We start from the raw sequence: 25,505 nt of genomic DNA on the forward strand, positions 1-25,505 counted from the left end.
TCGCGGCACGCCGCGCCGCTCCTGCCTGCCTTCTGTACCCGACGCGTGATTTACTAACTATTTTTGCTCATAATTCAAAAACTACGCTTCTAATCAAATTTTGGTAAAGGAAAAATTGTCTTAGAATGGTGTCAGGAATACGTCATTTTATAGACGGATCGTTTTTCGGGATCGCCCTGTATAGATAAAATTATTTTTGATTATATATAAGTGGATGGCATTATGTATCTTTTATAATATATAAAACATTTGGTCCAACAAAATTAAATAATAATATAATTTATCTATTTCATACAAAAATTTTAATATTTTACATAAAAATTTCATACAAAAATTTTAATATTTTACATAAAAATTTCATATAAAAATTTTATTTATATTTATACTTGCATATTGCACTTTACATCTTAAATAGATAATGAATTATTTTCGTTTATTTGCCGGACATTTACTTGTCCGACTTATAAAATCAACTTAATATCTAAAGCATTGAGATCAGAAATTAAATTGAACAGTATATCTTTAATGTTATTTGTTACTCTTTGCAAACTTTATATAATTCTTCTAACTAAAACTTAAATACGAGAATGATAGCGCATCGCACGTCGCGTAGCGGTAAACGAACAAACTAACACATCCTTGCGTGCTCGCGCGAAACTTTGACGTCCAAGACCGGACATCATATGGACGTCCAAATATTGGCCGTTAACGAATGTCTGGAATCAAACGTACGATGGACGTCCATTTCATCTCCATGGACGTGCGGATATAAAATGGACATCAAATGGACGTCCATAGGACGTCCTGTGCTATTTGGGATGATATAACATATGACAAATGTATATGTCATTTTAGAAGAAAATTGTTAATTATAATTTTCTTCTAATTAGCTTGCGATTATTCTTATTTAGCACCTGTAATAATCAATTTTGTTGCATTTATATAACATTAATAAAAGTAAGTGCAAATCTTGTGCAGTTTCTGCTGTCAATTTGCCATCAGGTTGCGTGCGCAGATTCTGCTCGATTTCTGCTGGCAATCTAACATCAAATTGCATCGCGCAGATCCTGCTCGGTTTCTGCCGACAGTTTGTTGACAGGTTATGTTTTACAGACTTTGTCGCCAAAACAAAAGCTTAATGCGGACTCAGATGGCTATGGTTCTGGTGTGGGATTCTGATCGAATTTGCTGCCAATCTGCTGCCAACCTGCTAACATTCTGCTTACTGGGAATTAACAAAAATATTTCGTATATGAAATACTTCTCGTGTATGAGTATTGCTGCCAATATTGCCTAAATCTTTAAATGCCGCAGCTTCAACTTCAGATAATGTTGGAATATCCACAATATTAGTAGCTTCGGTAAAGCAATTAATATCCTCGGCATTTTGACGAAGAAAATTATGTAAAACTACTGTTGCTTTTATAATATTTTCTGCTGTTTGAATCGATGTGTTAATAGGTCGCTTATATATTCTCCATTAAGAAGAAAGAATTCCAAACGCACATTCTATCATACGGCGCGCTCTACTAAGTCGATAATTAAATATACGTTTTTCCTTTGTTAAACCTCCTTTTTCAGGAAACGGTCGCATTGTATAATCCCACCTAACCAAAATATTACAGCAACATTGCCGCAACATTGCTGCAATATTCTGTGTTTGCTGGGATCAGTTAATTGGAAAGCTTCATCAGCTACTAATACATATGGTAAGACAGGTCTCTCAAAAATATGATTTGGAGGTGGTATATCCATTTTACCTGCGGCAAACGCTTCGCCCATTTTAGATCTCGACCATATACCTCCATCACTTTGACGTCCTGCCGCTCCAATATCAATTAATAAAAACTTATAGTTGTTATCACAAACAGCCATTAATACTATGCTATACGAACTTTTATAATTATAATATATAGATCCAGAGTTTGGTGGAGCTAAAAATTATGTTTTTAAATATGAAAATGTTTTAAAAATAAAATTATGTTAAAATTGTTTTATTAATGCAATATTACTTGTATGACTACATGTTTTCCATCCACAGTATCTATGCAATGTGGGAAATTACATTTTATTTTAAAATTTTTCGCAATTTTTTTCCATTCATCACATGTAGGTACTTTAAGAACAAGAGGCACTAAAGTTGTCCATAATGCATTACATGTTTCTGCAATTATGTTGGATATTGTTGATTGATCGATATAATATTGGTATTTTAATGACATCATTGAATCTCCAGATGCTGAGTATTTAAATAAGACATTGTACAACATTGAGAGAAAGTAAACAATCATTATGTAATTATCAAAATTAATAATATATTATATTATTATTATCATGTTTTTTATTATTATTAGTTGCTATTATTATTATTATTATTATTGTTATTTATTATTATACAATATTATTATTATTATTAATTATATTATCCCAGTCAGCCAAGTCTGCTCGAACAGATTTTGCCAAAGGCTTGCTACAAATTCTTGTCACCAAAAAGACCACAATTTGCGTACAAGAGTTGCTATTACAAATTTTGATAGCAAATTGGCGACAAAAACCGAAAAAAAATTGTTGGCAAAACCTGACAGCAAATTGGCAGCAAAAAGGGAGCAAAACTTGCTAATATGCTTGACATCAAATTGTCGGCAAAAATCAAGCAAGATCTGCGCGCATGTAATCTAATGGCAAATTGACGACAAATTGTAAGCAAACTTTGCTGACATAATCTGACAGCAAATTGGTAGCAAAACCCGAGCAAAGCTTGCTAATATGTTTGACATCAAATTGTCAGCAAAAACCGATCAAGATCTGCACAGGGAAGTTTAACGGCAAATTGTCAGCAAATTGTGAGCAAACCTTGACATTCCGAAAGCATTTAAATTTAACGTTTACAGATATTTAATTTTTAGTTTCCAATTTTTTCTCTTAAATAACTAAGATTATTTATACGTAGAAAAAATTTTATTTTATTTTATAAATATAATATTAAATTTTAACATTATGACTAAAAAAATTTCGCATTACACTTTAAATATATGCAAAAAATAACGTATGATATAATAAATATACAGGGTGACCCATTTTAACTTAGGCAGCCAAATAACTCGAAAAATAAGCAAGATAGAGAAAAATGTTTTAGACAAAAGTTGTATGGTTTCGAGGGGGCCATAAGATGGTATCATTGGTTTGATCTTGAAGAGTCATTTAAAGGTCACGTGAAGGTCACTTCAATTTTTTTAAATGGAACATCCTATATATTTTTGTACATTCTTGTAGCTCATCTCGAGAGCTTTCCAAAACACTATAATTAAGTACATTTTCGTTAAGTACTTTTTGAGTTATGAGCTTGAAATAATTTCTTAATTTTACATAAACCGTAAAATATCTTGTAAAATATTCATTTTTCGATTACCTTACCTTAATAGTTTTATGTACAAAATAATGAGAGGAATCAATTGGTGTAAAGAAAACACATAGTTGTTTCGAAGAAAAAATATGTAATTTGCAATTAACAATTCCATATTTTTTCTTAAAAACAACTATGTGTTTTCTTTACACCAATTGATTCCTCTCATTATTTTGTACATAAAAGCATTAAGGTAAGATAATCGAGAAATGAATATTTTACAAGATATTTTATGGTTTATGTAAAATTAAGAAATGATTTGAAGCCTCATAACTCGGAAAGTACTTAATGAAAACTAACTTAATTATATGTTTTGGAAAGCTCTCGAGATAAGCTACAAGAATATGCAAAAGCATATAGGGTGTCCCATTTAAAAAGTTGGAGGTGACCTTCACATAACCTTGACAACGCTATTCGAGGTCATAATAATGTTGCTGTGTAATGCGCTACATAAAACCCTATAACTTTTGTATGAAACATTTTTTTTTAAATGCGTATTTTTCGAAATATTAAGGGGTTTCCACACTTTTGCTAAACCCTGTATACAGGGTGACCCATTTTAACTTAGGCAGCCAAATAAGTCGAAAAATAAGCAAGATAGAGAAAAATGTTTTAGACAAAAGTTGTATGGTTTCGAGGGGGCCATAAGATGGTATCATTGGTTTGACCTTGAAGAGTCATTTGAAGGTCACGTGAAGGTCACTTCAATTTTTTTAAATGGAACATCCTATATATTTTTGTACATTCTTGTAGCTTATTTCGAGAGCTTTCCAAAACACTATAATTAAGTACCTTTCCGTTAAGTACTTTTTGAGTTATGATGCTTGAAATAATTTCTTAATTTTACATAAACCGTAAAATATCTTGTAAAATATTCATTTTTCGATTATCTTACCTTAATACTTTTATGTACAAAATAATGAGAGGAATCAATTGGTGTAAAGAAAACACATAGTTGTTTTTAAGAAAAAATATGGAATTGTTAATTGCAAATTACATATTTTTTCTTCGAAACAACTATGTGTTTTCTTTACACCAATTGATTCCTCTCATTATTTTGTACATAAAACTATTAAGGTAAGGTAATCGAAAAATGAATATTTTACAAGATATTTTACGGTTTATGTAAAATTAAGAAATTATTTCAAGCCTCATAACTCAAAAAGTACTTAACGAAAATGTACTTAATTATAGTGTTTTGGAAAGCTCTCGAGATGAGCTACAAGAATGTACAAAAATATATAGGATGTTCCATTTAAAAAAATTGAAGTGACCTTCACGTGACCTTCAAATGACTCTTCAAGGTCAAACCAATGATACCATCTTATGGCCCCCTCGAAACCATACAACTTTTGTCTAAAACATTTTTCTCTATCTTGCTTATTTTTCGAGTTATTTGGCTGCCTAAGTTAAAATGGGTCACCCTGTATATATATATATATTGTTGCGTCCGCGGAACGATATCTATCAAACGCGCGCGACACAAAGATCGACACTCGCGTACTCGCTCGCGCACACGCTCGCACACTCGCAAATAATAACACGGTTCTTTGTAACACCGAAACTTTAATAGCCAACACAGAAACACAAGCAATAACTCGAAACGATAATACAACGGCTCGTAAATAGAGACGCGTCCGCTCAGCTTAACAGCTGGCACCAGACTCAAATGACGGCTGCTCCAACAACAAATCCTTGACTAGTGATGGGCGATTAATCGATTCATAATCGATTATACAAAGATAAATAATCGAATAAAATCGATTATTGCAGAAGAAAAAATTAATTGATATAATCGATTATTTAAACAATTAATCGATTATTTTTTAACTTTTTTCTTTTCTTTTAATCGCAAAGTCGCAGGCAAATCGAATAATCACAATCAAGCATTTTCGAAAATGTCTATTTTCCAATTGCTTGACTTGGGCTGCGTTCCGTTTCACGCATATGCGCGCATTTATTTATAGTATGCGTAACATATACTATAGATAAATGCGCGCATATGCGTGAAACGGAACGCAGTCTTGCTTACGAACTTACGATCTTATGATTACGTTACGGCGCGTTGTAAATGAGATACATACAATCCAATCAGCATCAAGCTACTCAACTTTTTCTACTTTCTAATAATCTCTTTATAATGACAATGTTACACTTTAAAAATGTGATATTCGCTAATAAGGTTTACTGTATAATAATATTATATATATTTATACCAAAAATGTTTAAAACATTTCTGTAATAAAATATTTTAAAAAATATATTGAAAAAGATTTTATATATGTGTATATGTATTACTATTATCTTTATGCGTATGTATGTACATATTTATTATAATTTTTTATTGACCTATAGGTATATTTAACAAAAGATCTTTCAACATTTTTATTGAGCACATAAAATAATTTTTTATTTTTTAATGAAAAAAAATAAAAAATTAAACGATTATTAATCGATTAATCGATTATTTTAAAGCTCCACTTTATTATAATCGATTTCTTTTTTTAACATAATCGATATAATCGATTCTTTAAAATGACCGATTATGCCCATCACTATCCTTGACAACGAGATCTTCTTCCTTTTTCAAGACAGACTCGACCGCGACTCTAACCAGGGACGTAACACTTGCCCTCCTCTTCGAAAGATTGTCGTCCCGACAATCACAAAATGGCAAGTTTCTTCAAGAATCTAGTCGAATTATAGTTCCCGATGTGTCTCCATGTTCTCCCTGAACTGCTGTTTCAGGTTACCGAACTGCACACCCTCTTGAGACCAAACGACTTCATTGATTCCAGAAATATCCTCCAAAGACTAAAATCTTCAGGCAAGAGGGGAGGTATCTTCCCGTGGACCCTCCGTTCTCCCAAGAGAACTCCTTAGGCCCCTGCCTCGGCATTCGCCCGAAGACCCACGGGAAAACCACGGGTCAAAAACCGTGGGTGAGGCAGCCTTCATCCCTTCTGGTAATCGTTGTCTTTCTCTCTCCTTCCTTAACCCTTCTTTCTTCCTTGTTGTCCAATTCAAATGAAATTTTTCTGAAAAGAATTATGCAGCAGAAGTCTAGACATTTTTTAAAATTTTAAATGAATAGCGGGCCCCGAAAAACTCTCTCAATCCAATCTTTGCCGTTCATGAAAACGGGCCAATCTATCAGAATGAACTACTTTACATTTATGTTTATTCGATTTCCTAATTCCATAGACAAAGTCACTAAGTTTTTTAACTATCTTATAGGGTCCCTCCCAATTACTTTGTAATTTGGGAGATTTTCCTCTTTCTCTACGAGGATTATAAAACCAAACATTTTGACCAATATCAAAATTAATTTTTCTAGCTCTCTGATCGTATCGAATTTTAGAACGAAGAGATTGAAGATTTAAACGCCGCCTAGCATCATTATGAACGTCATTTAACTTCTTCTTTAATCTTTGAACATAATTTTCAGAAGAACTCTTCTCCCCTCTCCTCGGAGGGCTTCCCCGCAATAAATCTAATGGTAACCTTAAATCTCGAGCAAAATAAAGTTCCGCAGGAGAGGCCCCCGTGGCCTCATGTTTTGAAGAACGATATGCTAACAAATATATGGGAACCCAATTATCCCAATCCTTTTGATCCTCTGAAATAAATTTAGCTAAATAATTTAGAATTGTTTGATGATGACGCTCAACCTGATCATCTGATTGAGAATGTAGGGCAATCGTTCTAGTTTTCTTAATTCCTAGAAGACGCGTTATTCCTTGAAAAATACTCGATTCAAAATTCTTTCCTTGATCTGTGTGGATCTCTAATGGAACTCCATGACGAGAAATGACCTGTTTCACAAATACATCAGCTATCGTATTCGCCTTAATATTATTTAATGGGAAAGCCTCAACCCATTTAGTGAAACAGTCGATGACTACTAATAAATGTCGATTTCCAGCTGAGGTAATCGGAAGTGGACCAAGTATATCCATCTGTACCCTCTCGAAAGGAGAACTTGAATCATAAATTTGCAAAGAAGATTTTCCCTTTTCTGACGAACCTTTCCTTGCCACACAGATTCTGCAGGAACGACACCATTCTTCCACGTCACTTTTACAAGTAGCCCAATAAAAACGTTTCCGAATCTTTTCTAACGTTTTGTTCACCCCAAAATGGCCACCAGAAACAGAATCATGGGCTTCCTCCATTATTTGATTGATGAAATCCTTAGAAACGATTATCTGAAAAACTTCGGACTTAAAATTTGGAGATTCCCATTTTTTAAATAAGACTCCTTCCTTTAAAACTAATGCATCCCAAAAAGTCCAATAAATTTTCGCAGAAACATCTTGTTTAACTTGCCAACAGGGACAAGGACGCCTTGATAACCCATCATATATATATATATATATATATACAGGGTGTCCTAGACCACCCGTACACCCCTTTTCTTTCAAAAACTAAGCATTTTAGAGAAAAACGTTTTCGACAAAAATTGTATGGTTTTGAGGGGAACATAAGATGGTGTCATTGGTTTGACCTTGGATGGCATCGTTAAGATGAGGTCAAGGACACCTTTAATTTCTTAAACGGAACCACCTATTTTTTATTGCATATTCTTATAGCTTATGTCGAGAGCTTTCCAAAACACTATAATAAAGTATTTTTTCATCAAGTACTTTTCGAGTTATAATGCTTGAAATAATTTCTTAATTTTACATAAACCATAAAATATCTAGTAAAATATTCATTTTTCGATTATCTTACCTTAATACTTTTATGTACAAAATAATGAGAGGAATCAATTGGTGTAAAGAAAACACAAAATTGTTTCGAAAAAAAAAATGTAATTTGCAATTAACAATTACATTTTTTTTTCTTAAAAATAACTGTGTTTTCTTTACACCAATCGATTCCTCTCATTATTTTGTACGTAAAAGTATTAAGGTAAGATAATCGAAAAATGAATATTTTACAAGATATTTTACGGTTTATGTAAAATTAAGAAATTATTTCAAGTCTCATAACTCAAAAAGTACTTAGCGAAAAGGTACTTAATTATAGTGTTTTGGAAAGCTCTGGAGATAAGCTACAAGAATATGCAATGACAAATAGTAGGTTCCATTTAAGAAATTTAAGGTGACCTTTATGTGACTTTCAAATGACTGTTCAAGGTCAAACCAATGTTACTATCTTATGGCCCCCTCGAAACCATACAACTTTTGTCCGAAACATTTTTTCATAATTTCCATATTTTTCGAGATATTTGCCTGGGGCGATTAAAATGAAACACCCTGTATATATATACACTACCCTCCATAAGTTTGGAAACACATTGCATTTTACAGATAAACAATCGCATGGCAGCAATCTGTACAGATTTTTCATATGAATATATTGCAAGACGTTTAAATGATGATATGACGCCTGTTTATACCGAAAATATGTCGAATAATTATTACGCGGCACCGAACTGCTCAGAGTTAAATTTCGCGCGTTGATTTGTTCTGCCAATTAGTGCTACTACAGCATATCAGATGCTGTAGTGGAATGCTGTAAATTTTACGCGCATTAGAAACATACATCAGAGTAATAAGAACTCATTTAAGTGCAGTTTGATTTTAGTTTCTGTAAAAGTAACAAAACTTACTACAATCATTAAAAATGGCTCCGACGTGCCAGATTCCATATGAATTGCGAGTCAAGATTATTATTTTACAAGAAGAAGGATATAACATCCGGCAAATATCAAAGAAATTAAAGTTATTTTCTTTATATTGTATACCTTTATAGAGTGTTTCCAAACTTATGGAGGGTACTGTATATATATATATATATATATATATATATATATATATATATATATATATATAAGTATATATATATATATATATATATATATATACTTATATATATATATACCTATATGTATATATATATAACGGAATTTAAAAAAAAATTGCAATATTAAACTTTCGCGCATCGCATATGAATAGACAAAAATAATAACAAGACGCAATATAAATTATTATATATACATATATATATTATAATTAATTATAGTAAATTATAATATATATATATATATATATATATATATATATATATATATATATATATATACAGGGTGAGCCATTTTAATTAACGCACGCAATTATTTCGGAAACAAAGCATTTTAGAGAAAAATGTTTCAGACAAAAGTTGTTTGGTTTCGAAGGGGCCATAAGATGGTATCATTGGTTTGACCTTGAAGAGTTATTTGAAGATCACATGAAGGTCACCTTCAATTTCTTAAATGGAACCTACTTTTTGTCATTGCATATTCTTGTAGCTTATCTCAATAGCTTTCCAAGACACTATAATTAAGTACTTTTTCGTTAAGTACTTTTTGAGTTATGAGGCTTGAAATAATTTCTTAATTTTACGTAAACCGTAAAATATCTTGTAAAATATTCATTTTTCGATTATCTTACCTTAATACTTTTACGTACAAAATAATGAGAGGAATCAACTGGTGTAAAAAAAACACATAGTTGTTTTTAAGAAAAAATATGTAATTTGCAATTAACAATTCCATATTTTTCCTTAAAAACAACTAAGAGTTTTCTTTACACCAATTGATTCCTCTCATTATTTTGTACATAAAAGTAATAAGGTAAGATAATCGAAAAATGAATATGTTACAAGATATTTTACGGTTTATGTAAAATTAAGAAATTATTTCAAGCCTCATAACTCAAAAAGTACTTAACGAAAGGGTACTTAATTATAGTGTTTTGGAAAGCTCTCGAGATAAGCTACAAGAATATGCAATGACAAATAGTAGGTTCCATTTAAGAAATTGAAGGTGACCTTCATGTGACCTTCAAATAACTCTTCAAGGTCAAACCAATGATACCATCTTATGGCCTCCTCGAAACCATAAAACTTTTGTCTGAAACATTTTTCTCTAAAATGCTTTGTTTCCGAAATAATTGCGTGCGTTAATTAAAATGGCTCACCCTGTATATATATATATACAGGGTGTCCTAGACCACCCGTACACCCCTTTTCTTTCAAAAACTAAGCATTTTAGAAAAAAATGTTTCAGACAAAAGTTGTTTGGTTTCGAGGGGGCCATAAGATGGTACCATTGGTTTGACCTTGAAGAGTCATTTGAAGGTCACATGAAGATTACTTCAATTTTTTTAAATGGAACACCCTATATATTTTTGCACATTCTTGTAGCTCATCCCGAGAGCTTTCCAAAACAATATAATTAAGTTAGTTTTCATTAAGTACTTTCCGAGTTATGAGGCTTGAAATAATTTCTTAATTTTACGTAAATCATAAAATATCTTGTAAAATATTCATTTTTCGATTATCTTACCTTAATACTTTTATGTACAAAATAATGAGAGGAATCAATTGATGTAAAGAAAACACATAGTTGTTTCGAAGAAAAAATATGTAATTTGTAATTAACAATTACATATTTTTTCTTAAAAATAACTGTGTTTCTTTTACACCAATTGATTCCTCTTATTATTTTGTACATAAAAGTATTAAGGTAAGATAATCTAAAAATGAATATTTTACAAGATATTTTATGATTTACGTAAAATTAAGAAATTATTTCAAGCCTCATAACTCGGAAAGTACTTAATGAAAACTAACTTAATTATAGTGTTTTGGAAAGCTCTCGAGATGAGCTACAAGAATGTGCAAAAATATATAGGGTATTCCATTTAAAAAAATTGAAGTGACCTTCACGTGACCTTCAAATGACTCTTCAAGGTCAAACCAATGGTACCATCTTATGGCCCCCTCGAAACCAAACAACTTTTGTCTGAAACATTTTTCTCTAAAATGCTTAGTTTTTGAAAGAAAAAGGGTGTACGTGTGGTCACCCTGTATATATTGTTGCGCCCGCGGAGCGATATATCTCGAATCGCGCGACACAACGATCGGCATTCGCGCACACGCTCGCGCACACGGAAATAAACACTCGTGTTTGAACAAGAACACAAGAACTTTAATAAACACAAGGGAACACAGAATGTAACAGATATAACGATAATAATCCCACGGGAAATCAAGACGCGTCCGCTCAGGTTGACAGCTGGCTCCAGACTCAAATGACGGCTGCTCCATCAACAATTCCTTGACAACGAGATCTTCTTCCTCTTTCAAGACAGACTCGACCGCGACTCAAACCAGGGACGTAACAATATATATATATATATATATATATATATATATATATATATATATATATTGTGACGTGACACTTGGCGGTCCGTCACAAGGATCGCGAGATCCGACCGAGAATGAATTTGAGCCCTCGTTCTGCCCTAATTTAGGGAGAGAGCGGCTATTGGAGGCGAGATTATACTCGCCTCCCGTGCGTAGAAATTTATTTGTTAGCGTTAAGATTAGGCTTAAGAGCGGGCACGATGGGAGACGCTGACGGGATCTCATCCGGTGGCTCAAACTTGAGGAAGAAGTACAGGACACAAGGAAACGGGCGGGCGGAGGCGCCGAGTAAAAGGACGCCAAGCTAAGTATTATTATTATCTAATTTCGTCAATGGTAAAGTCCAGTAAGACTGTCGCTGCCGCCCCTGTGAACATTCATATGCCCAGCAGGTACGGAGAACAATTGCGGGGAAGGCCAACCAGCGGATAAATTAACACTGGGACCCCGAGTCGGAGCCCCCTCGGCCGGAACAGCGCTAAAGAAGAACATTATAAATAACGGCGAGTGGCTGCCGAAAATATCCCTCCTGACGGACCTCAACGAGAGGAATTAGGAAAAATCCAAGAGAAAACGGGGTGCGACAGGCACATGTATGGCCCTGAAGGCCGCAGGATAAGATGGACCACACGACGACCCTGAGGGTTGCGGAAGCGCCACAGGTGGCCTAGTTACGCGTTAATTCGCCGGCGTGATTCCGACGGGCCTTCCGCTCGCCACTGTTCGGCGGACCGGCGAAGGGAACGACGGCCCAAAATTATCGATCCGTAAAGTGGATGCCGAGAGCACGGAGAACCACCAGGAGTCGCCGGTGAGACAAGCGTCGACCCCATCTGGCCGTCTTGGTTAAATAATTCAGGTAGAATTAGCTCGAACAATGTCGGTGCCGTATAGCTGCCGTCATTAAATTCATTGTGAAATTCTTTTCTGCGTTCTCGATATTTGCGTCTTAGAGTACGACGGCCGGCCGAAAGACTTTGTTCGAGCTTTCGTAAAATTAAGTGCCCTCTCTCCCAGTTGCGCGCCGACAGTCACTGTAAATGTTTATTTGTACAATTATTACTGTTGATTGTAAATTTTTACCCGTTAAAAGTATTGTAACCGAACTCACACACATACGGCGATCTCGATATTCGATAGCTGGCAATTGCGTTGCAGCGTCGACTCGCATTCCGTGTATTATATCATAGAGAGTAATTGTTCGCGTTTGATCTAGTGTGTCTTTTATTAATTAATCGAGTCGTGTCTAAATTCTTTTCGTTAACGTGTAACATACCGGTAATTGATAATCCAATTCATTGTGTAAAGAATTCACTCATTTTGCGTCCGGCTGTTTATTCTAATCTTATAATTCGCTCTTTTTCTTTCACGCAGGGTAAATAACATTAACCGGGCGAGTAGTGCGGTAATCATTATTAAAAATTTGTCTAAATTCCTAGCTGTCGAGGCTCCGACAAGCCTCGCATAGCGCGGAATTCCAAAACTTTCTCAACGCTTTTTGTCAATGCTGGACATATGATACCGCGGTGCTTGTACCCGCACACCGGCCCGTTGCTGCCGATGATAAAATAACTAAAATCGATTGTATAATTTTTCTTCTCCAACCGCCCGCGTCGATTTGATATCCAATATTAATGTTCATAATTATCTACGCCAAATATATTTTAACTTTTATTATCTTCATAGCTTGTGTTATTTTCAGCGACCTTGCATTCTCGATCCTCCCTAATTAAATAAGAAATTAAACGGACCGCCCCTCTACCATTCTCAATACGGGGCTAGCCGAGTGTCCGTCGCGATAGCTTCCGAATTCTTTTGTCTTCTTTCGAGTGCCGTGAATTATATAATTTATCGAAAGACTTTATTAGAGCGGTGCGTATTCCCGCACCTGGCGCCCATGCAAATTTAGAGTTGAAGTTTTGAAGAGAAATCGCGCCAAAGGTGTGGGCCAATATCACCGGCCACACTTATCATCAGCCCAACATAAAAAATAAACGGTCACAATATATATATATATACAGATATATACAGGGTAGACCATTTTAATCAATACACGCGAATATCTCGAATAGGTTTTTTCAAAAAATGTTTCAAATAAAAATCGTATGGCTTGAAGGGGGCCATCAGATGGTGGCAATGATTTGACCTTGGAGAGTCATTTGAAGGTCACGTGAAGGTCACCGTGTATATATATATATCCACACAGCACATAATATCATTCGAACATTCTATACTCATACTGTAAATATGCGTTAGACATGTAATATACTGAGAATATTCCTATAATCTCTTGTTGTATATTATTTTTCATATATTCTTAAAATATACTTTGAATATCTCATATTAGTATATTCTTTCTCGTATATTTTCAGGATACTCTATAATATTGCATGCGTTTCTTCATTTTGCCGCTACGCGCGCCACCAAACTCGTACTTAATTTTTGATGAAATGGACATAAAGGACTGGTACTAACATGAGTTCCAAAGTTTCTTCTTTTTTTCTTTTTAGTCAGTTTAATTTATAATAAACTGATTTAATTTAAAATTTTTCATTTGTTTAGTAATCTGGATTCCTTGTTGGGATTCAGAATATTAAACAGATTATTTGAAATTAAAATGAGAAATAGTGTGTCTGCGTTTACTGCATTTATTAAAAATATTTCTATTACATATATGAATATACTATATGATATACTATATGAATATATATACATGTAATACATACAAGTTCTCAGTATCTACATGTGCTGTTAGGGATATGTGTATTTGAATATAAAAAACTTGTATATGATACAATATTATATTTATAAAATAAAATAGTTTTTTCTACGTATAAATAATTTCAATTATTTAAAGAGAAAAAATTAGAAACTAAAAATTAAATATCCATAAAATGGCTCCGGAATGTCAAGGTTTGCTCACAATTTGGCGACAATTTGACGTTAAGCATTAGCAAGCTTTGCTCGGGATTTGCCATCAATTTGCTGTCAGGTTATGTCAGCAAGATTTGCTCACAATTTGTCGCCAATTTGTCGTCAAATCTTGTCAACAAGCTTTGCTCGGGTTTTGCTATCAATTTGCACTCAGGTTTCGTCACCCATACAGCACACAAAGATTGCATACACATTGCAGCAATCTTTCACCGCAATATTGCAACGTTGCAAATTCACTGCAAAATGTTGCTGTACCATTGTTGTGGGATTGCAGCAACGTTAAAATGTCCGCTTTTAGGAATATTGCAATGTAAGATTGTAGCAATGTTACGGTGCAACGTATTTGTAATATTAAAACGCGCTTTGCTACAAATGCAGACACCGTTTTAAATTTAATAAATAAACTTTGAAAATATAAAAAGATGTTTAAGAAAGATAGGAAAAAATGCCTTTAAAAAAACATCTATTAGTTTTTTATTAAATGTTTCTTAAATATTTATCTCAATAATATACATACAATTATTTTACATACATTCGACACCAGAATATTTTAATACGTGCAAATGAACTATTTTCTATTTACCTATTCAATTGAGAAAAATCTGTTTAATATTCTGAAACTCAATGAGAGATCCAGATTATTAAACAAATTATTTGTTTAATAATCTAGATCCCTCATTAGGATTCAGAATATTAAATAAACTAAGTCAGTTTATAAGAAATTAAACTGACACAACACAAGAAATATAGTTACTACATTAGTCCTTTGTAGACCTTATATCCACTTTAGATGAATTCGAATACGAGTTAGTTAAATTTGGTGTCGCCGCGTAGCGGCAAGTAAAGAAACACATGTTATACATTTTCGCTATGTTAAAATGTTGCTGCAACATTGCTAAAGTAATATTACAAAATAATGTCTCTGCATTACTTTTGCAACATTATACGGCAGTGAGCAATGTTGTAACGTTGCAGCAATGTTGATGCAAGCTTCTGTGCTGTATGGGCAGCAAGATTTGTCAGCAAAACACGAGTGTATTGCGGACATAGTTGATGCCAATTTGCTGCCAAGTTTTGATCAAATTTGTCGTCAATTTGCTGGCAATTTGCGTGCAAATTGCTTATTGGGATATTATTATCATTATTATTATAAATTTTGCACCTTAATGTAAGTAGCAAACGTTGATCAGGTGATATTGGCTCTCGACAAAGTATTTCTTTCATGATTTTTGGTGCAATTAAATTATATAATTCTTCAAATAATGTTACATTCATTCGACAATAATTTGAAAATAAATTTGGATTTCTTAATAACGTTGGTAATGTTGTATAATAAGCCCCATAAGTCTTTCGCTCACAAAGAAAATTCGATACCCAACGTCTTTTCTTATTTTTCCTTTCTTTGTTATGAATTAATAATATTGCTGCAATGCATAATCTCCTTCGATGTATACATTGTTCTACTGCATACAATAAATTAATAAAATTTGTATCAGCCATATTTCAATATATTAGCCAATTGAAGTCAAATCTTCTGACGGGCTAAAATAACATTAAATTAAATTATGTTAAATTAAATTTCTAATGAGTCAAAACAACACTAAATTAAATTATATGTATTCTTGACAAACGACACTTTATTAACGTATATTTTATTAAAAACAAAAAAACGCATAATAAAAATAAAAACACATTACATATATACGACAAAAATTTTGTCGTATAAACAAACGCATGCGCAGTATCAGGAAATCAGAATGTCCGACAAGTTCGTCGTACGACATATGTAATATCAGCCTAATGGAGGATTCACACTGCCTCCGATGTCCGACGTACGAGATCCGATATCCAATAAGAGAATGAGATTTCTAGAGACTCTGCTAGACACTCTAGAAATCAAATTTTCTTATTGGATGTCGGATGTCGTACGCCGGATATCGGACGCAGTGTGAATCCTGCATAAGGCTAATATTATATTTGTCGTACGACAAATTTTTTAAGCATATTGATTGGCTGCGGGATAGAAAGTTTCTAAAGATTCAAAAAATTATTATCCCGCAGCCAATCAATGTGCTTAAAAAATTTGTCGTACGACAAATGTAATATCGGCCTAAGGCTGTCGTACGACAAATGTAATATTAGACTAAGGCTGATGGCAGAGAACCAGATGTAAGCGCTTACATCTGTCGTAGTCGTGGACGTAAAGTAAGACAGAGAAAAACGTATACGTAAGTTGCATGTACGTTTTTCTCTGCCTTACTTTAAGCGTCGTCTACAATGAGATTTTAAGGAGGCTTAAGGCGTAAGACTTAAGAAATTGACCAATCACAGTCAAGTATTAAGAGAATTGGTCAACTTCTTAAATCTTACGCCTTAAGTCTCCTTAAAATCTCATTGTAGACGACGCATTACGTCCATAACTACACAGACGTAAGCGCTAATATCTCGTTCTCTGCCATCAGCCTAAGGCCCATTCTACAATGAGTCATTAATCGTTAGTCGTAAGCAAATTGACCAATTACACTCGATTATTTCGAAAATAATCGACTGTGATTGGTCAATTTGCTTAAGACTGACGACTAATGACTCATTGTAGAATGGCCCTAATGCGTCGTCTACAATGAGATTTTAAGGAGACTTAAGGCGTAAGATTTAAGAAATTGACCAATCACAGTCGAGTATTCTCTTAATACTTGACTGTGATTGGTCAATTTCTTAAGTCTTACGCCTTAAGTCTCCTTAAAATCTCATTGTAGACGACGCTTAAGGCCGATATTACATTTGTCGTATGACAAATTTTTTAAGCACATTGATTGGCTGCGGGATAGAAAATTTCTAAAGATTCAAAAAATTATTATCCTGCAGCCAATCAATGTGCTTAAAAAATTTGTCGTACGACAAATGTTAGCCTAAAGCTATAATCACACTACGGGTTGCAGGCTCGGTTGCGATTGAAATTGACCAATCAGAGTAGCCAGGCGTCGATAAAAATTAAAAAAATAAAAATTATTAGATAAATATACATTGCTAAAAAATTAACTGTTTTAAAATAAATATGAAGTTTCTTTAATTCTCTTTTTGCTCCAAAAATCCAATTTGTTACAAATCTTCTAAAATCTCGATTATAAGTCGAAATTTATAATTAATGTGGTATTTCTTAACTACAGAAAGTCGATTTCAAATCAAAAAATGTAAAAAATACCTAATAAAACTAATGAGTCTGTGTGAATACTTATTAAATTTCCAGTAATTCTCACATGAGAAATAGATATAACAATAGAATAGATATAACAAAAACTGGAAAGATACTACTTTTAAAAAAGTTAAAAAAAACAAAATGTTTATAAAAAAGATCTGGATTTATGAAATTTTTATTTTGTCATATACATACTGATTTTCTTGTGCTATAAATTTTATATATGTATATATACATACACATACACATGTACATATATATATATATATATATATATATATATATATATATATATATATTCATGTATATATTCATTAAAATTTTTCTGTAAATTAGGACCAGCCTAATGCAATTTCACTATTATCACATTGCCATACTCATGTTAAATATTACTAATTACATCTCACATATGATATAGCAAGTTTGCTACTAAAAATGTACATTTGTTTAATACATCACACATACATACATACACACACATGTGCGTGTATATTTTATGAAAACATGAATGACATCAAAAATAGCTGAAAAAGCGAGAATCTAAATAAATAGGCTAAAATAAGAAATATATTAACTATATGTTGAATAGCAGAAGAATAGCCTAACATTCTTAAGGTAATAGTAATAATGTTAAGCCCAAACTCGTAAAGTTGAATCCCAACTTCCAGTAGATAGGGCAGTACCATCCGGGGAAACTCTTAAGCATGAAACTCGATTTTCATGTCCGTACAATAGTGCCACTCGTTGGCACTTCAAAGTATCCCACACATTCACTGTATAATCATTGTATCCAGCAAAGAGCAACCGTCCACTTACACTAAGATCAACTGCGTTTGCTCCAAATATTATACTCTCTTTTGCATATACCGCAACTTCTCTATCAGCGCGTAGATCAAATAAGCGACAAGTAGCATCGTCCGAACCTGTTGCTACTGCATCACCACCTGGATGAAATCTCACCTGTTTACACATCACAAATACAATAATATAATATTACATATTCATATTTTGTAAAGAAAATATGAAATATATCAATTAGTTATAATAAATCAATAATCTTTTTGTTATCACAATACTATGACAAGTTATGAGAGATATAATTAAACTACTACATACTGAATTAACATCAGATTGATGTCCTTCAAAGCTTTGCACACACTGGCCACTCCGCATATCCCAAATCAAGACCAATTTGTCGCAACCACCTGACACAAATGTATTTCCGGTTTCACTCGGTGCTAAATCAATGGACATGACATCACTAGAATGCCCTTGGAAACTCTGTAACAATTGTCCGCTCTCTACATCCCACAAACCGCATGTGCTGTCTCCGCTACCTGTTAAAATTTGTTGATCACTGTTGGGAAATGCACAACATGACATATACGATGTATGTGTGCCGACAGTTTTCTTATGAGCCGAAACATCATCCTCCAAACTTAATGTATATACTGTAACTTTATTATCCAGACCTCTGTAATATTATAGAACACAGTGTTATCATCAATAGCGATTTATAAGTGAGAATGTTTTCTTTAACATATTTTGTTTGATATATAAATTATAAATAAATTACTAATAAATTTATCATAATCTATTATTATAAATACCCGCATGCAACTAAAGTGCCACTGGGGCCATAAGCACATGCCATCACCCATCTAGTTGGCATACTAACAGCATGTTCTTTATTTGTAGTAAAAGCATCCCATATAATCATTCTTCCATCCTAAAAGTTGAATGATACAATATATACATAATATAAACTATTATTGTGTAATATAAGATAAATATAATTATAAATAAAGCATTACATATACCTGCGAAGAGGAAACAATATGACGTTTATCAGGAGACCAATCAGAACATAAAACTTTAGCTTGATGTCCTTTTAGAATACGTCTTGGTTTTACATTTATACAATTAATTGCTTCAAGCCTATCAGCTATACTAGCAACTGAAACAAAACATAGAGGCATAAATATTTCATACAGATATATTAAAATATTCAAAACAGTAAAAAAACTATTAATCTAAATCTTATTATATATCAATATTTATAAATTATATATAAATTAATATCATTATATATAAATATTTTCTTATAGAAAGAAATAATAATATATTATTAATAAGTCATATTTGTATAAGTGTAAAGTATATATATATATATATATATAATCTCAATTTTTTTTTAAATTAACAAAAAAATAATATATAAAATACTGAAAGAAGATTAGGAAAATTTACAAATATTTGTATGTAACATATCAGCAAATAAAATTTTCTGACAATTACGTGTAATATCATTTAATTTCTGTCGTTCATCTTCCAAACGTATCTTTAAGCATTCTGCCTCTTTTGCCAGCTTCTCTATATGCTCCAATTCCGTCGTAACAGAGTCCATATTGTCTCACTTGTTTGATGCTGGATCACTTTTAATGATAGAGAAATTTCATATATACACTTCATTGAAATTACACATACATGTATAGTTATTGCATATATAGAGTTGGCACATATATATATAAACACTAATATGAGATATATATATGTATATGTGCATCTTCATAACAATTCTTTCTCGTTCTAAATAATTTATTTATTAATTACAGTCACAAAGGCAATTAATTGTTTACTTTATTAGAATTCTATATAATTCGCTAAATCTCTGAAATATTATTTTCGAAAAGGAAAACTGTAAGATGCTGGCAAATATTAACAATAACATTTCACGCGCATCATTAAAGTTTTTTCTATGCAATCTTCGTTCTTTCTTATTGTACGTCTGTTTTTAAACGAAAACGATCTGTCACATGCGGTAAAAAAGGATAATCGATATGACGAATTGACGCGAAACAAACACTTGGCGTCGAAGCATACATCAGGAGCAATATACGCGACACATACACACGCTCACACACACCATATATATACACACATATGCTTCAGCACTTCGCAGCCACCTACTCTGATCGATTGCAACGTTCGCAGGTTCCGAGATGGCGCTTATCGTATGTGTGATCTAAAGTCACTAGATATACAAAATACCGCAATCCATAAGGGCTCGTTCCCACTGAGCGCGTCACGCTGGTGACGCGACGCGTGACGCGCTCAGTGGGAACGAGCCCTAAGACTCAATGTATAAGGATTTGGAGCCAAAATGGACGCCAAAAAGTACAAATGCACACTTTTGTTACGTATGTATGTACACTTTAAGTGCAATTTTCTAACCTGTATGTGAAATCTGAGAAGCATTCGTGACTAGGTTGTTGCGTAAAAGGCTATATAAATCAAAGCGAAAAAGGTTTTCGTTTATTTCGCATCTCAAAAAGCAAAAATAACAACAAAAAATGCAAAAAATGGCTGAAATTAATTGTCAAAAATACATTATCATTAAGGGGTCATGTAAATATATAATTTGAATGAACCGCTTATTGGAGCCAAAATGGCGAATGATTGCGGTACTTTGGCCGGTATTCATAGTCCGTTCTTATATTTAAGATCGTCTTAAGTTCATCTTTAGATATTGTATGTATCATTTTATTGGCTATGGATTATCTAAAGATGAACTAAAGACGATCTTAAATATAAGACCGGACTATGAATACCGGCTTTTGTATATCTAGTGACTTTAGTGTGATCTAGAGAAAGTCAAGGGAGAGTGTGGCAGAAGTAGGTACTTTTCGCTGATTGGCTCCGCCATATCGAGATCAACTTCCTTTTTTTTTATATATAAATATATACTATTATGAATGTATTTACATACACAATAGTTCTTTCATATTTACGATATACAGGGTAATCCAGAACAAACGTTTGTCTTTAAAAAAATAAATTGTCGAGTATATTCTAAGACGATTTTCCCTTTACCAAAATTGTCTACGAGGCTTAGTTTTTAAATTATTAAATAAAATAGTTTGCGAATTACGGAACGAGTACAAGAGGTAGACAGGGACGGCGCAACTCACCGTCCGATACAGGCGATCATGTGGGGCGCTCGACGCGATCAGCTGATTGCTGCACACGATGAGTGTAACAATCAGTGTGTGTGTGTGTGTGTGTGGTGTATTTATGCACGCGTATCCACACATGCATCGTACTCTCTCTCTTTCTCTCTCTCTCTCTCTCCCTCTTTCTCTCTCACTCTCTCACTCACTCACTCACTTACTCACTCACTTATTCTTACCTTAATAATGAGATTCTTCATACTGCTGATAAATAGCAGTGCCCAGTGTGTTGCACGATAATAATCGTCGTCGACGAGACGTCGTTTCTTCAACACGCAGTCTGACACATCGTCAAATAAGCGAAGTTTTTTCTTTCATCACTTTCGACACTTTTACAAATTTACTCGCGCACTTAATCACTCACGATTGATAAAAGGAGGAATTTACCAACGGTTACGGTACGAATTTAATAAACGGTTAATGCATTTAATTATTAATTACACACTCGATTAAAGAAACGCGTTAACAGAACGCGATACTCGATGCAAAGCGCGCGACGCGACGACCGACGACAAGCAGGTCAGATTAGTACTAGCGCCTCTAGCGCTGCCAAACATAAACGTGTAGCATTACGCGCTAGTACTAACCTGACCTGCTTGTCGTCGGTCGTCGCGTCGCGCGCTTTGCATCGAGTATCGCGTTCTGTTAACGCGTTTCTTTAATCGAGTGTGTAATTAATAATTAAATGCGTTAATCGTTTATTAAATTCGTACCGTAACCGTTGGTAAATTCCTCCTTTTATCAATCGTGAGTGATTAAGTGCGCGAGTAAATTTGTAAAAGTGTCGAAAGTGATGAAAGAAAAAACTTCGCTTATTTGACGATGTGTTAGACTGCGTGTTGAAGAAACGACGTCTCGTCGACGACGATTATTATCGTGCAACACACTGGGCACTGCTATTTATCAGCAGTATGAAGAATCTCATTATTAAGGTAAGAATAAGTGAGTGAGTGAGTGAGTGAGAGAGTGAGAGAGAAAGAGGGAGAGAGAGAGAGAGAAAGAGAAAGAGAGAGAGTACGGTGCATGTGTGGATACGCGTGCATAAATACACCACACACACACTGATTGTTACACTCATCGTGTGCAGCAATCAGCTGATCGCGTCGAGCGCCCCACATGATCGCCTGTATCGGACGGTGAGTTGCGTCGTCCCTGTCTACCTCTTGTACTCGTTCCGTAATTCGCAAACTATTTTATTTAATAATTTAAAAACTAAGCCTCGTAGACAATTTTGGTAAAGGGAAAATCGTCTTAAATAGACTCGACAATTTATTTTTTTAAAGACAAACGTTTGTTCTGGATCACCCTGTATATATGCTTTTGAAAACCGCGCTTAATTCGATCTCAAAATGGCGATTTCCGATTTATCTGTCACACTCTCCCTTGTGTGATCTAGTCACAGACGTCTATATATTACTAGACTGCTAATTCCCTAAATTTTGCTTATGGCTGTGTTCTAAAATTCACTGCCAGTACTGAAAATCTATAGTTTACGTGACGTACACTATAGATTTTCAGTACTGGCAGTGAATTTTGGAACACAGCCTATATAAAATGTCTTCGCATTTTATGTACTAACGTGATCTTTTCTGCGCATACACCGATATAATTGTGATAAAATAGATAATACATGTGTAGTAGTACAGTACGCGTCAACGATTCTATCCTAGGCAGGGCAAGGGGAGCGTAGAAGTGGCCAATCAGTCGGTAGCGTGGCAGTGGCTGATTGGTCAGTTCTACGCTCCTCTTGCCCCGCGTAGGATAGGATCGTTGACGCGCACTGTACATATACGTTTATGTTCATTTATATTCATATATACAGGATGAGCCATTTTAATACGTCCACGGGAATATCTCCTCAAGTAGGGGCGATAGCGGAAAATGCCTCAGATAAAAGTTGTATAGCTTGAAGGGGACCATAAGATGTTGTCATTAGTTTGACCTTGAAAAGTCGTTTGAAGGTCACGTGAAGGTCACCTTCAATTTTTTAAATGGAACTATCTACTTTTTACTTGAATATTCTTGCAGCTCATCTTGAGAGCTTTCCAAAACACTATAATTAAGTTAGTTTTCATTAAGTACTTTCTGAGTTATGAGGCTTGAAATCATTTCTTAATTTTACATAAACCGTAAAATATCTTGTAAAATATTCATTTTTCGATTATCTTACTTTAATACTTTTATGTACAAAATCACAGTCATTTTTCTAAAGAATGTATGTTACAATCGGTCAAACCCGACCATTCGAAAACGCTATAACACGATTTACCAATTACGAGATTTTAGTGCTTGATTGGCCAATTGGCAATGTAGTGTGACGTCCCGCCATCTTAAAATTCCTAGATTTAGTTGCGATTCACTTATCCATCTTATTTCTTTACTATATCTATGGAATAAGAATGGATATTCAATTCTATTACTTATAATTCAATTTTACTTACTATTATTAACTATACTATTATTAATTTTAATTTTAATATATACATATATATATATATATATATATATATATATATATATATATACAGGGTGACCCATTTTAACTTAGGCAGCCAAATAACTCGAAAAATAAGCAAGATAGAGAAAAATGTTTTAGACAAAAGTTGTATGGTTTCGAGGGGGCCATAAGATGGTATCATTGGTTTGACCTTGAAGAGTCATTTGAAGGTCACGTGAAGGTCACTTCAATTTTTTTAAATGGAACATCCTATATATTTTTGTACATTCTTGTAGCTCATCTCGAGAGCTTTCCAAAACACTATAATTAAGTACATTTTCGTTAAGTACTTTTTGAGTTATGAGGCTTGAAATAATTTCTTAATTTTACATAAACCGTAAAATATCTTGTAAAATATTCATTTTTCGATTACCTTACCTTAATAGTTTTAGGTACAAAATAATGAGAGGAATCAATTGGTGTAAAGAAAACACATAGTTGTTTCGAAGAAAAAATATGTAATTTGCAATTAACAATTCCATATTTTTTCTTAAAAACAACTATGTGTTTTCTTTACACCAATTGATTCCTCTCATTATTTTGTACATAAAAGTATTAAGGTAAGATAATCGAAAAATGAATATTTTACAAGATATTTTACGGTTTATGTAAAATTAAGAAATTATTTCAAGCATCATAACTCAAAAAGTACTTAACGGAAAGGTACTTAATTATAGTGTTTTGGAAAGCTCTCGAAATAAGCTACAAGAATGTACAAAAATATATAGGGTATTCCATTTAAAAAAATTGAAGTGACCTTCACGTGACCTTCAAATGACTCTTCAAGGTCAAACCAATGATACCATCTTATGGCCCCCTCGAAACCATACAACTTTTGTCTAAAACATTTTTCTCTATCTTGCTTATTTTTCGAGTTATTTGGCTGCCTAAGTTAAAATGGGTCACCCTGTATATATATATATTTAGAGGTAGGTGGAATATGATAACGGTTGAGGATATTAATACTTTATTTTATCCTTATTATTATTATTATTATTTCAGCATCAATGCACATTAACACTTTATGCATACATTCCTATAAATTTATTTTAAATAAAACGTCATTGAAAAGGTTAATTAAGGATATGTGGATGTCCCCGGCATGGCAATGGATGCCCAGAAACGATGGAAGCTTAGGAGAATAGATAATTAGATTTTAGTACGGCACCGCTAAGATGCTGTACCCACGGTATAAGGAAGGAAAGACGTTTGTATTAATAACAACGTTAGAAAACTTGTGCAAGTCCAAATATCGTATGATAT

At 33.5% G+C, this 25,505-nt stretch overlaps 2 protein-coding genes and 1 pseudogene across 5 annotated transcripts in view; 1 reads left to right on the plus strand and 2 right to left on the minus strand.

Moving 5' to 3' along the window:
* Positions 1 to 1,154: 1,154 nt before the first annotated feature.
* On the minus strand, positions 1,155 to 7,468 carry LOC145963233 (uncharacterized; annotated as a pseudogene).
* Positions 7,469 to 17,913: 10,445 nt separating this feature from the next.
* Positions 17,914 to 20,724, minus strand: Gbeta5 (guanine nucleotide-binding protein subunit beta-5). Of its 4 annotated transcripts, none has more exons than XM_083084737.1 (6): positions 20,706 to 20,724; positions 20,034 to 20,170; positions 19,556 to 19,692; positions 19,346 to 19,464; positions 18,852 to 19,209; positions 17,914 to 18,695 (listed from the first exon to the last, which is right to left on the minus strand). In XM_083084737.1, exons 2-6 carry the CDS (start codon positions 20,140 to 20,142, stop codon positions 18,366 to 18,368), a joined length of 1,053 nt encoding a protein of 350 aa, XP_082940863.1. In that variant the 5' UTR covers positions 20,143 to 20,170; positions 20,706 to 20,724; the 3' UTR covers positions 17,914 to 18,365. The 4 variants fall into 4 exon arrangements, with proteins under 4 accessions (XP_082940863.1, XP_082940862.1, XP_082940861.1 ...); XM_083084736.1 differs by lacking the exon at positions 20,706 to 20,724 and adding an exon at positions 20,677 to 20,697; XM_083084735.1 differs by lacking the exon at positions 20,706 to 20,724 and adding an exon at positions 20,600 to 20,621.
* Positions 20,725 to 24,284: 3,560 nt separating this feature from the next.
* Positions 24,285 to 25,505, plus strand: part of LOC145962677 (uncharacterized) — a 90,588-nt gene continuing 89,367 nt past the window's right edge. Inside the window, exon 1 of the mRNA XM_083083922.1 lies at positions 24,285 to 24,423. The gene's annotated coding sequence lies outside the window, so the exon portion shown is untranslated. The remainder of the gene's footprint in view (positions 24,424 to 25,505) is intronic.

This window comes from Camponotus vicinus, unplaced genomic scaffold (genome assembly GCF_025532165.1).
Source record: "Camponotus vicinus isolate PSW18456_S1 unplaced genomic scaffold, iyCamVici1.0 SCAF_12, whole genome shotgun sequence".
Classification (NCBI taxonomy): domain Eukaryota; kingdom Metazoa; phylum Arthropoda; class Insecta; order Hymenoptera; family Formicidae; genus Camponotus; species Camponotus vicinus.

What these genes read in the sequence shown, in the direction of transcription:
- Gbeta5 (XM_083084737.1), bottom strand. Translation starts at nt 20,142, where the DNA reads ATGGACTCTGTTACGACGGAATTGGAGCATATAGAGAAGCTGGCAAAA. An exon ending in GAAATTAAATGATATTACAC is followed by an intron (nt 19,693 to 20,033) that starts GTAATTGTCAGA and finishes GTTTTGTTTCAG; the next exon opens with TTGCTAGTATAGCTGATAGG. An exon ending in ATATTGTTTCCTCTTCGCAG is followed by an intron (nt 19,465 to 19,555) that starts GTATATGTAATG and finishes TTCAACTTTTAG; the next exon opens with GATGGAAGAATGATTATATG.